Source organism: Gymnoscopelus braueri (genome assembly GCF_963280865.1).
Source record: "Gymnoscopelus braueri genome assembly, chromosome: 22".
Classification (NCBI taxonomy): Eukaryota; Metazoa; Chordata; class Actinopteri; order Myctophiformes; family Myctophidae; genus Gymnoscopelus; species Gymnoscopelus braueri.
This window is the reverse complement of record NC_137624.1, coordinates 28462981-28476471: the sequence shown is the minus strand read 5'-3', so window position 1 is coordinate 28476471 and position 13491 is coordinate 28462981. Positions and strand designations below refer to the sequence as shown.

General features: G+C 41.8%; 1 protein-coding gene across 1 annotated transcript in view; it reads left to right on the top strand.

Moving 5' to 3' along the window:
• Positions 1–13491, top strand: part of LOC308078926 (uncharacterized protein) — a gene marked incomplete at its 5' end in the record, with an annotated part of 54082 nt that overhangs the window by 5707 nt on the left and 34884 nt on the right. The window contains one exon of the mRNA XM_080420267.1: positions 111–196. Coding sequence (XP_080276393.1) covers positions 111–196 — 86 coding nt within the window. The remainder of the gene's footprint in view (positions 1–110; positions 197–13491) is intronic.

The window sequence follows — 13491 nt, the reverse complement described above, 5'->3', positions numbered from 1 at the left end:
TACATTAGATAGTGACACAGTGACAGCGTCACAGCGTCTACAGACAGGTAGACAGTACAACAGGTACAGTACAGTACAGTGTGAGTGACAGCGTCACAGCGTCTACACAGGTGCAACTAACTACGGTAACTGCGGTTCCCTCAACACAAACCCTCAACCCACACCGAGGAAGAAAGAAGAAAGAAAGAAGTTACTGGTAAGATTCGACACATTTATACTGGTTTGTGTGCTGGATTGAGATGTTTATAAACCATGGGTTATTTACTGGTTTATTACTGAAGATATTTACTGGTTTATGTAGGCTTATTGCAGAGATATTTTACTGTAGAGAGACGGCCTTGGTTGTCGTTTAACTTCGACAGTAGCCTACAGTAATGTAATTCAGGCTATACTTTGAATCGATTAATATCCGTCGGGCAGACTGGAGGAGGAACAACCGTGGTGTTCACTCACTGTTCACTCACCAGTGGTGTAAAGTAACTAAGTACATTTACTCAAGTACTCTTTTGAGATATTCTTACTTTACTGGAGTATTTCCAGTTTTCAGTACTTTTACTTCTACTCCACTACATTTCAGAGGCAAAATATTGTACTTTTACTCCACTACAATTATTTGAAAACTTTAGTTACAAGTTACTTTGCAGATATAAATTATTTATATTATTATAAAACATAATTAACCACTTTAGCCATATTTTATACTTAGGCTTGCAACGCATTGTGAGCTTGTAGATCTATTTCCAAACATTTTAGTACTTTTACTTTTGGTACAAACACATTGATTGCCTAGATCAAGTTAACTTGTTTTTCAAATCCATCACTTGATTGCCTAGATCAAGTGAACTCGTTTTTTTTAGTTTTTTTTTTATATATATTTTTTTTAAATTGACCCAAAGACCAAGGAGATATGATTTTTCGAAGATCTAGACTCCTATCCACTTCCTTGTTAACTTAAAACAAAAAAAATCTGTATCTCGGCTCCTGAGTACTTATTTTTTTCAATGAAAAATCTCTGGCATAAAACTGCAAAAAATCTGAAATAATTCAGGCAGTGAATGTGTTAAGTATTTTGATGCCACTACTTTTGTACTTTTACTCAAGTAACATTTTGAACACAGGCCTTTTACTTGTAACAGAGTATTTCTTCATTGTGGTATTGCTACTTTTACTTAAGTAAAATATCGGAGTACTTCTTCCACCACTGTCACTCACTCACTCTGGAGCTCTGCAGGTGGTGGAAGTATTGCCTACAGGCTCAGATATTTACCTACTTAAGTGGAAAGTTGAGGAAAAAGTATTAAAACAAACCTCAATGTCGAAATACTCTGTGACTGTGAAGTAAAAGTCATACAGTAGGCCCTACTGTAGTAGCTGAAATTTAACTTGAGCCAAGGTGCAAAAGTATTGTCAATTTGGCATCCTTATATCTATCTTTGTACAGTACCTCTGCAGGTCAGTGGAAGAAGTAATCAAAATGTTTACTCAAGTAAAACCAGCCTACATGGTAAAACATGGTTTACAAATGGCTAAATGAACGCTGATGATTTGTGGTGATGATGATAGACTGATGATGAAGCTACTCTTGTTCCAAGTAACACTATTTTCATCAGAGGCATATACCTTTAGTTTTATTTTCTTGTCAGTGAAAGTAGACCGCTGTGCACCCCATATTTTATCATACACGGCCACACATTTGGGGCGGCCATAGCTGAGTGGTTAGTGAGCCCGCCTAGGGAACCAGAGGCCCTGGTTGCCCCAGGTTCGATTCCAGGCTATCCCAGCATATGTGCCGATGATATGAAATTTGTCCCTGAGCAAGACTCTTAACCCCAATTGCTCACAGGTTCTCATTGGAAACAAGACCGCAAGGACTTTCATGAACGACCTGTTAAAAGGAATTACCCTTATTATCCTTTTTACACCATAAATCGTACTAGTTTAACTTGCCGCTGCGCTTAGTTATTAACAAGCACGGTTTTAGTTGTAAAAATGCATCTGGAAGAAGCATTGTTATGGCTCTTTTTAATCGCCCACCAATTTTCCACCTGCCTTTGGCAAACTACATCCAAACAACACATCAAAGTGGCGATCCAGAGCGAGAGAGATGAAAACCTCCATTCATATCACTGAGTTGAAAAATAAATGATATGAGCCGTCTGTCAAACTACGTGCTGTCAAAGATCAGTCCTGTTTTATGCCCACAAGTTTGTACTCTGCTCTGATAAGACCAGCCACGTGTTATTTACTAATGTACCACGTGGTTAAAGATTGAGCCTTTCACCATCTCTTATGTAATAATAATAGGATAGTAATTATGATGGTGATAATAATGATATCGTCATCCATTGATCTACACACTGACCAGTACAACCACAGTCTGCTACTGTTGGGTCACTGGGAGCTGACCAGTACAACCACAGTCTGCTTCTGTTGGGTCACTGGGAGCTGACCAGTACAACCACAGTCTGCTACTGTTGGGTTACTGGGAGCTGACCCAACAGTAGAAGACTACTGTTGGGTCACTGGGAGCTGACCCAACAGTAGAAGACTACTGTTGGGTCACTGGGAGCTGACCAGTACAACCACAGTCTTCTACTGTTGGGTCACTGGGAGCTGACCCAACAGTAGAAGACTACTGTTGGGTCACTGGGAGCTGACCCAACAGTAGAAGACTACTGTTGGGTCACTGGGAGCTGACCAGTACAACCACAGTCTGCTTCTGTTGGGTCACTGGGAGCTGACCAGTACAACCACAGTCTGCTACACTCTTCATTCAGAACAGGTATATTTTTGGGGGATATTTGTGTGTGTGTGTGTGTGTGTGTGTGTGTGTGTGTGTGTGTGAGAGAGAGAGAGAGACTGTAAGAGCTTCACTGGTGGTCGTGGTTGGAAAGAATGTAACTGTAACTCATTGACTTTCTCCCACCCTGATTTTTACCAGATAATATTGCGGTGATTACCGGTGACCTCTCAGAACCCCACCCACTTCACCTTTTACCCTCTTTCCCTCTTTCCTAACCAAACCCCAACGCTTAAAGGAATAGTATGCAACTTTGCCTTGTGTTTACGTAACAAAACAATAAATGTATGTTTTTTTCACCCATCATTTCCCTCTATACCAGCCACTGGAGTAGTGTGGTGGTGTTTACCTGCAGAAACACATCTCAGTGTATGTTGTTGTTTTCTCTGTTTGTTTTGGTAGACGGGGACGTTTTTGGGCGACCAAAACAAACGGTGAAAACACCGAAATGTATCTATGTATGTATTTATTGTTTTGTTATGCAAACACTGGGCAAAGTTACTGCCAGATAATAATCAGCTTTAAACTGTAAACGTGAACACTATGGTGAATAATGTGACCACTGCCTGTCTGTCTGTCTGTCTGTCTGTCTGTCTGTCTGTCTGTCTGTCTGTCTGTCTGTCTGTCTGTCTGTCTGTCTGTCTGTCTGTCAGACATTGCTATGTTAATGATATTTTTGTTTCTTGTAAGTTGACTTCTAAAACAAACTACACAGTCAGTCATGCATGTATAAAGTATGTATGGAATGCAGTAACCCCAGATTATCGACTATTAGTCTGTCTGTCTGTCTGTCTGTCTGTCTGTCTGTCTGTCTGTCTGTCTGTCTGTCTGTCTGTCTGTCTGTCTGTCTGTCTGTCTGTCTGTCTGTCTGTCTCTGTCTCTCTCTCTCCTCACCCCTGTCTTCACCCCTATGTTCACCCCCCTCTCGTTCTCTCCCCCCTGCCCCCCCCCCCCTCTCTCTCTCTCTCTCTCTCTCTCTCTCTCTCTCTCTCTCTCTCTCTCTCTCTCTCATTCAAGCACCATTTAGCATGCAGTATCTCTTTCTTTTTCACCCTACTTCTCGCTCCCTCTGTTTCTGTTCCTCCAGTGTCTCTTCTCTCCCTCTCTTCTCCTGTGCATCACATCTCTCCATTCAAATACACGATCAAGTGTGTGTGTGTGTGTGTGTGTGTGTGTGTGTGTGTGTGTGTGTGTGTGTGTGTGTGTGTGTGTGTGTGTGTGTGTGTGTGTGTGTGTGTGTGTGTGTGTGTGTGTGTGTGTGTGTGTGTGTGTGTCTGTGTGTCTGTGTGTGTGTGCGTGTGTTTTGGTGGAGGGGGGGGTGTTGGACACTCACTGTTCTTTACAGATAGTAGTACATATTGTACAGTTAGGAGATATATCCTCTGGTGGCCTATGATTCTTTTTTTTTAATATTTACATATTTCACTCGACCCCATGGCCTTTCCTCTAGTGCCAGGCCTTAGGCCATAATGTCCAGTTGAGTGTAAAGCTTCATAGTGAATATACAAGCTCTGTGAGCTTGTAGATCGGATATTTTTGGTGCACGACACTGGTGTGCAACTAGGTATAAATCAGGGCTTAACCCATTAAAACCGGGAAAGAATCTGTGTCATTTTAGATTTTAGCATTGGCTATTAAAAAAATAGCAGATATTCAAGCTCACAGTGCGTCACTTCGTGATGCGCTGTGAGCTTGTACATCTGCTATTTTTGTAAACATTCATAACTCACTGTTAGCCGGTCACAAGTATTACATAATCGCCTAATCACAATTATTTGAGATAATCCGGATAATCCGGATAATCGTTTCCATGTTGAAATGTTCATGCATTTTCAAACGTTTTCCAAAATTGTGGAAATTGTATGTTCCAATGTTCAATGCCAAAATGCCGAAATGGCACTTGTTTGAATGACAATGAATCGTCAAGTAATATTTCATGATCGTGGCAGCCCTACGGCTTTCATCTGCTTCTTGACCTGACCCCCCCCTTTCTGTAATGTTTTTAATGAGGTGAATTCTTTCCCTTGACTGTGGTTCAGTGAGTCAACCAACCAGACTAACTACAGAAACTGCCTGTTCTCTCTCTCTCTCTGGCTCTCTCTGGCTCTCTCTCTCTCTCTCTGTGTGTCTCTCTCTCTCTCTCTCTCTCTCTCTCTCTCTCTCTCTCTCTCTCTCTCTCTCTCTCTCTCTCTCTCTCCTATTTCTATCACTTTCCCTCTCACTCTCTTGCTTTTGTGTGTGTGTGTGTGTGTGTGTGTGTGTGTGTGTGTGTGTGTGTGTGTGTGTGTGTGTGTGTGTGTGTGTGTGTGTGTGTGTGTGTGTGTGTGTGTGTGTGTGTGTGTGTGTGTGTGTGTGTGTGTGTGTGTGTGTGTGTGTGTGTGTGTCTGTCTGTCTGTCTGTCTGTCTGTCTGTCTGTCTGTCTGTCTGTCTGTCTGTCTGTCTGTCTGTCTGTCTGTCTGTCTGTCTGTCTGTCTGTCTGTCTGTCTGTCTGTCTGTCTGTCTGTCTGTCTGTCTGTCTGTCTGTCTGTCTGTCTGTCTGTCTGTCTGTCTGTCTGTCTGTCTGTCTGTCTGTCTGTCTGTCTGTCTGTCTGTCTGTCTGTCTGTCTGTCTGTCTGTCTGTCTGTCTGTCTGTCTGTCTGTCTGTCTGTCTGTCTGTCTGTCTGTCTGTCTGTCTGTCTGTCTGTCTGTCTGTCTGTCTGTCTGTCTGTCTGTCTGTCTGTCTGTCTGTCTGTCTGTCTGTCTGTCTGTCTGTCTGTCTGTCTGTCTGTCTGTCTGTCTGTCTGTCTGTCTGTCTGTCTGTCTGTCTGTCTGTCTGTCTGTCTGTCTGTCTGTCTGTCTGTCTGTCTGTCTGTCTGTCTGTCTGTCTGTCTGTCTGTCTGTCTGTCTGTCTGTCTGTCTGTCTGTCTGTCTGTCTGTCTGTCTGTCTGTCTGTCTGTCTGTCTGTCTGTCTGTCTGTCTGTCTGTCTGTCTGTCTGTCTGTCTGTCTGTGTCTCTCTCTCTCTCTCTCTCTCTCTCTCTCTCTCATGTCTCTCTTTTAGCCTGTCTCAATCATCTCTTAGAAAGAGAGATTATGTTAGAGAGGATTCATTGTCTTAGACCAGGGTGTGGCCCTGTTGTTTTTACGTCCGTAGTTTGATTGATATGTTTATCTAAGCACTAAGCAGTAATACACGCCAGGTCACGCTTCATGATGAGATATTGCACAGACAAATCCTCAGTGTACATAACCAGATGGACCCCTAAGAGTCCATTTGGTTCCATGTGTACAATCTCAAAGTTAAAAATAGATTTTATTGTGTGGTATTGGTGTGCTGACTGTGGTCTTAGGTCATTGTTATACCACAATATTTGACCTGGCATGTGCAGTAACATTTCTATTGTGAATATTTATAATTAGAAATCAAAGAAAACTAAAATCATGTCATCGTTCAGTATAGTGCAGTATACTTTGCTATATTGGCAGAATTATATATTTTTGTATAATTCTTTTATTGGTGAAACATATACAGAGAAACGAGGGTTGGTTATCACTGTTAACATATCACCATGATTCTTTTTTTAGACATGACAAAACATGACAAAACACAGACAGGACTGAACTTGGCCAAGAACAAAAAAAAGAAGAAAAAGGAAAACTAAAACAGAAACAAAAACTAAATCAAAAACGGACAAAAGAAAGTAGATTAATAAATAACCAAGATACAATGGGGCGAAGTTTACGACAGAGTATCTCAGGTGCTCACCTCAGAGAAGGAGTATTTCTTTAGGATTAGTCTGGGTCAAGGATGTGAGGGTGTTTATAAATGTGATGAGTGGTTGCCATCTATCATAAACATTGGCAATTCAGACTCTTAGAGAGTACTTTACCTTTTCCGATGATAGAAATGACATTAAGGAACTCAGAATTCCATAATCATAAATAATGTGAGGTTGGAACTCACTATGAACTCACTATGGTATGCCTATAATAAAGTACACAGGAACCTGTGACAATATTCAGGATAAAACACACGTTCGAGTTTATGGCTTTTATAAAACGGCTACTATGAATGGCCTATTGTAAAGATCCACTCAATTAAGACATTACTTAAATGTCCATTTTATTGGGTGGTATATAGCCCCAATCAACCACCTATCGGCTCCTCACTCAGAGAAGCAGTCTCATTCACAGAAAGCGCTGCCCCCAGTGGATAGAACAGAGCTTTTTTTTACTTGCGGCAATTAACACCTTGCAGATAATACAAACAATATATATATTATGAAAAGTATAATTTGCTTTAATTTGCCCAGAGTCGGGAGATAGTTATGCGGGCCGCGGTCCGCCTATTGACTACCACTGGGGGTACAGTACTGTAGTTATGCTTCTGCTGAATAAAGTTAGTTACAAAACTATGATTAACATGTTTTCACCTATTTAGTTTGAGCAGTGCACTGATTAGCTAGCTGTCTAAATGAATGCTAACCTAGCTAACTGTATGCTACTGTAGCACTTTGATAGAATCAGCCACAATGTTTGTTTCCATATTACTCGTATGTGGTGTTGATGTTTTATTTAGATTCTCTGGAGTGCCACTGCCTACTGACAGGAGCAATGATTTGTGTGTTATGTGATGTTTATAACGATGATTTTTGAGGTGATGTCATCTTTGTAGCATACTGAACTATCCCTGTGTGTGTGTGTGTGTGTGTGTGTGTGTGTGTGTGTGTGTGTGTGTGTGTGTGTGTGTGTGTGTGTGTGTGTGTGTGTGTGTGTGTGTGTGTGTGTGTGTGTGTGTGTGTGTGTGTGTGTGTGTGTGTGTGTGTGTGTGTGTGTGTGTGCGCGTGTACCTCCACTCCCCGATACCTTGATTACCTTAGTACTGAGTTATGCCATGAATCAGAACATTGCTGAATATGATCCAATACTTGGCTCTCACACACACCTTGAAGACCTTACAGTATGAGTTTTGATTGATTGAATATTTTATTAGACAGAAAACAGCACGAGTACAGTCAACACTTTGTCTAAAAGGATAACACCACAAAAGTCCTTGCGGCCTTGTTTCCAGTGGGGTCCTATAGTATGGGTGGGTTATCAGACGACAAGTTGAAATGTGCTTTAATGATATTAATAAATATATCTTGTAAATACATTATTATTGGTACAGTATATTATTCCCATTAAGGAATGACCACAGACCTTTGCATGGGCCCCCCCCTTGCCTCGGGCCCGGGGTCATATGCCCTGTGACCCCCACTGATGGCAGGGTCTTACACCAGTCATGAATTCACATTATCATGTGTCTTCTGCAGGCCGGTCTGGCCCCAAGCGCTGGGTGGACGTTTTGCAGAAACCAAAACGTGGAAGAGCCAATCAGCGTCTGTCAATCACAGGGCCCTGAGCGCAGACGTGCACCGAGTGCCGCGCCATGAGCTTGTAGATCTGCTATTTTTGAAAAATCTTGAACATTTTGTGCAAATTTTCGATTTTCCATTTTTTAAAGCGAACATTTGTAACTCAAATCTTTGCTTCTGGAGGTCCCTGGAACAAATTTATTAAAACACATATATTCAAAGATTTGCACACATTGTCACGATTTTCTCAAAAATAGCAGATCTACAAGCTAATGCCGCGCTATGAGCTTGTATATCTGCTATTTTTGAATAGCCAAAGAAATCTAAAAATGACATACAGATGCGTTGCCAGGTCTTAATGGGTTAATAGAAAAAGTAAGCGATAGAATCATGGCTAAGAAAATAATGGATAGTTGCAGCCCTAACTGAGAGCATTCATACTGTAGGTTATGTCTAGGTCATCGGCATAGTCGTGGGAAAGAGGAGAGAGCTACAGGTATGTCAAGAATGAGGGAGTTGGTCTTATTAGAAAGGTAAAGTTGCACGCACACATGCATGTACACACACACACATACGGTACATGCTCACATCAACCACACACAGTCACACACTGTATTCACACACTAATGTACATACTATGCACCCTCCCACATATACGTACACATACAGACATATACACTAATTGGATTGGAATGGTAACCATGATACATACTGTCTACTGTACAAACCTGCTTAAACCACATTACACACACTCAATAAATACCTACGTTCCTCTCCTTCCTGCGTGTGTGCGAGCACGTGCATGTGCGTACATGAACGTGGATGTGTGTGAAGTTTGTTTATATTGTGGACTGGCCCTGAAGTGGCGAGGTCATTGTTGGTTTGTGTAATATTTACCACGTCACTATCAGAGGGAATGGAAGGGCTGTTGCATAACTTTAATACAAGCTAACAGAAGCAGAGAGGGAGAGAGAGAATGAGATGTAGAGATCTTTCTTATCTTATCTTGTAAATGCTGCTTGACAGAAACTCACCCTTCTCCCTGACATATATGTTGTGTCTTAAGTGAGATAGACGGTAGGAACGCTGAGATGGAGACAGCGTAGGAGAGACAGTCTGTAGGAAAGCTATGAGGGAGACAGCGTAGGAGAGACAGTCTGTAGGAAAGCTGTGAGGGAGACAATGTAGGAGAGACAGAGACTGCATGGGAACTCAGAGAGTAAAACAACAGTAGGAAAGCTGAGAAGGAGACAGTGTAGGAGAGACAGACATTAGGAAAGTTGAGAAGGAGACAACAAATCTTAATTTAACTCTGTCTGAGTGTGCGGGTCCATTTGGTTCCATTTGTACACTCTACAGCAGTGGTTCTCAACCTTTTCAGGCCGTGACCCCCCAAAATAATCATATTTGAACTGGGGACCCCCCATTTTGTTTGACCTCGTTCCACAGAAAATGCAACGAAGAAAATAGCCGCGTTGCAAGGCGTTGTGAGTTTGTAGATCGGCAAAAAAAATTTTTTTGGCCGATGTATTATAGTATAGTTTGTTGATTACTTTTGATGCAGTATGGTCTTTTTTCTTTTCTTTCTTTCTTTTTTGTTGAGGTATCAAGCTCAAAGCACGTCGCAGATGCAACACGTTGTGAGCATGTAGATCGGCTATTCATTGCACTGTCGCACACATTAGGCATTACTCAGATAAAGTAGTAGGACCATATTTCTGTGTTCCACCAAACGGTGATGTGACAACACCCTAATTGGTCATTCTTCTCATTTATCTGCCATGCGGTACACCAGGTTACCAGGTACTGAAATACAGTTCTCTGCAATTCCTCTCTTCAGTTTAAATGAGTGTTGTTCTGCGTCATGCAGCACCTCCAGGCTCCAATTTAGCATCTGGGAGAGAAAATGGCTCTCCTCCAAGGCTATGGCCAGACATACTGGTTGTCCAGCGAGCGGGGTGGTAGTTGGTGGGTGGACGCTGTCGGGTAGAGAAGATGTTGTTGATGTTCACATTCTGTTGATGTTGCCACAACATTTGACTCTTTCGGTCTCATTTAATGAGACTGAAACTAGTCTGCATCTGTCTTTCTGCTTTCTTGACACGCTCTCTGCCTGCCTGTATTGTATGCACTGTATGTAGGCCTATCGTAAAGTAAAGTGTGTGTGTGTGTGTGTGTGTGTGTGTGTGTGTGTGCGTGTGCGTGTAGACATGCGAAGCAGTGTATATCCTGACACTACAGTACTAATGCCTGCATGCAGGTAAAGCATATTAAGGATGACATAATGTTTTTGTTTTTCTCATTGTCAACATTGTCTACTAAACACCCCAAACCTACAGTACAATTATATCTCCTATACTTCCTACAAGACAGTATTTTCCATTTAGCCACAATACATATAGATCACAGCCGCAAGTTATAAAAACGCCACTGTTTATCATAAAACTCTTAAAACAAATCACAAGCAGTGCTGTTACTGTGGTCAGAATAGTGAATACGTTTAAAAAATATATATATATATATTTTATTGGTGAAACAGGTGGTACAGAGAAATGAAGGTTGGTTGTCAATATTAACATATCACCATGATTCTTTTTTACTTTTATGGGACATGATGAGACACAGACAGGACTGAAATTGATCAAGAACAACAAAAAACTAAAACAAAAACAAAAAAAAGAAAGTAGATTAAAAAATAACCAAGATACAATGGGGTGAAGTTTACGTCAGAGTATCTGTGGTGCTCACCTCAGAGAAGGAGTCCTTAGGATCAGTCTGGGTCAAGGGATGTGAGGGTGTTTATGAATGTGATAAGCGGTTGCCATCTATCATAAAAAGTGGCAATTGAGCCTCTTAGAGAGTACTTTACCTTTTCCGATGACAGAAATGACATTAAGTCCTTGAGCCAGGAGGTGGTATAGAATAGTGATAAGTGACAGCCATTGATTTCTTCAGTCTCGATTTCAGTGTGAACCTCAAACTTGACTGTGTGTGTGTGTGTGTGTGTGTGTGTGTGTGTGTGTGTGTGTGTGTGTGTGTGTGTGTGTGTGTGTGTGTGTGTGTGTGTGTGTGTGTGTGTGTGTGTGTGTGTGTGTGTGTGTGTGTGTGTGTGTGTGTGTGTGTGTGTGTGTGTGTGTGATTTTTCAAAAATAGCAGATCTACAAGTTCTTAGCGCGACCCCTGGGGGTCCCCGGACACCAGTAATAGTTTCCACCAAGTTTTGCTCATTCATTTAATTTAGGCTTATCAGTAGGCAGAGATCTCTGATATTCTGGCTACTGCATGTGAGACTAAGTACAGAGATTTGTTGTGTTCTGCTAATTTAACAGAGAGAGAGAAAGAGAGAGAGAGAGAGAGATGGATAGACAGTGAGATGGAGAGACGGAGAGAAAGCGATTTTTTTTCAAAAGTGTTAATTCAAGTTCAACTCTGATTATCACAAACAATATTGTAAATGTAAATTTCCCAAACACTGTTTATTTATATTTTTCCAAGTACTGAAATTATCACTAAGAAATTTGCTGTGTGGCAAGTTGACAGAGCCGTTAGTTAGGTGAGAAATAGATAAAACATCTGAGAAGGCTCTCCATCTGTCAATGTGAAAATGAGGAGACAGTTGACTAAGCTAGGGATAATCAATGGGGAGCAGGTCATTATTGAGAAATAAACCCCTTCAAGGTGATGAAGACCCCTCTGGGTCTAATGACCCTGGGTCTGGGTTTATCGTAGTGTGTGCGTGTGCGTGTGCGCGTGCGTGTGCGTGTGCGTGTGCGTGACCCTGGGTCTGGGTCCATTGATTATCCTGCTTATTACATGGCTACTTAATAAATAAATGAATAAATTGACCCAAATTAATAAATTGACCAAGAACAAAACGACGGATTTCATTGTTTACGGTAACGTAAGTAGTCCATAAAAAATTATGCCAGCCAGGTGCGTCCAGTGCAACGCTTCGCCTTGGAAAACTACGGGAAGTGTTGATGAAATAAAATCAATATTCGGTTATAGCATTGTCTATATCTCGCTTCAAATGTTTTCAAAAACAATCTTGAGAGCAATGTTTAGCAGATCGATATGAGCAGGTACTCTGAGCCTTTGATTAGACAGCGGTCTGTTATTGATGTCAGCCTCCTTATCCTCCCTTATCCGCAACGCGTTGGGAGCTTGTAGGTCGGCTATTTTCCACAGGCGACACAGGTGTATCGACGAAGTGTGAATCGTGGCGAACGGTGTCCTGTTAGAGCTTTGACACGATGGTGCACCTCACATGTGGAAGATGATCTTCATCTCACGTGGAAGATCTTCTTCTACATCTGGAAGATTGTGTCCTTCTTTTTCACGTACAGTACTCATTCCTTCCTGTTCCAAGACACAAGAGAGACGTCGTGAAACCCAACATGAAGAGAGAGAACCAACCGAATCTGTTTGTCTTTACTTTTTAATGTGTGTGTGTGTGTGTTGGTTGGGGGGGGGGACTGCGTGTGGCTTTCTGGATTGTCTTATCTGGATTTATTATTGCGAAAACGTGTCTTACTACCTTGTCAATATTAACGGCGCTTTGACAAAACTGTAACAGTACGTTTTTGAATTGATCAGAGAGAGAGAGAGAGAGAGAGTGTGAGAGACAGAGAGAGAGAATCTCCACCCTCATACCTGGCTGCTTATCAAGGTGTGTCACACTTGGCCGCGAGCCACAGTCATCAAACCTTGAACCAAGACTGACAACTCGAACCCACCCAAACACACCCTCGCCTGGGTGGGACACCCTACAGCTGGGTACTGCCCCCGGATACACTTTAAAACCATCAGTGAGAAATTAACTCTGAGAGCGTTCAAATGTAACCAAATGGACCCGTGAGGGTCCATTTGGTTACATTTGTACACTCGCAGGGTTATAAATGGATGCACGCTTTCCAAGAGACAATAGCAACATATAAACCATAGTCCATTCACAAAGCAATAATAAAAGCCTATAAACATGATCAGAAAGCACTGAATAAAACAATAATAATAAAAACATAATATGATATATAGAGTATGTTAATACAATATTATGTAGTACACCTGCAGTGGTTGGAGGTGGTCTCCCTACTCTTCCACTGAGAAATGTAGACCCTGGTGTCGGGTAGGACACTTACTGGTTGACAAGTAGTACTGCCTGAAGCTCATGAGTGCAATATCTGCACTATCCTAACCAAGTGGGGATTCCGTCTTGTAGATGTGTGGCCTCTCATGTATGATATAAAACTTACAGACTGCAGGTTTAAAATGTTCTAGTTTAGTTCTCCTCTCTCTCTCTCTCTCTCTCTCTCTCTCTCTCACATCTCACACACACACACACACACACACACACACAC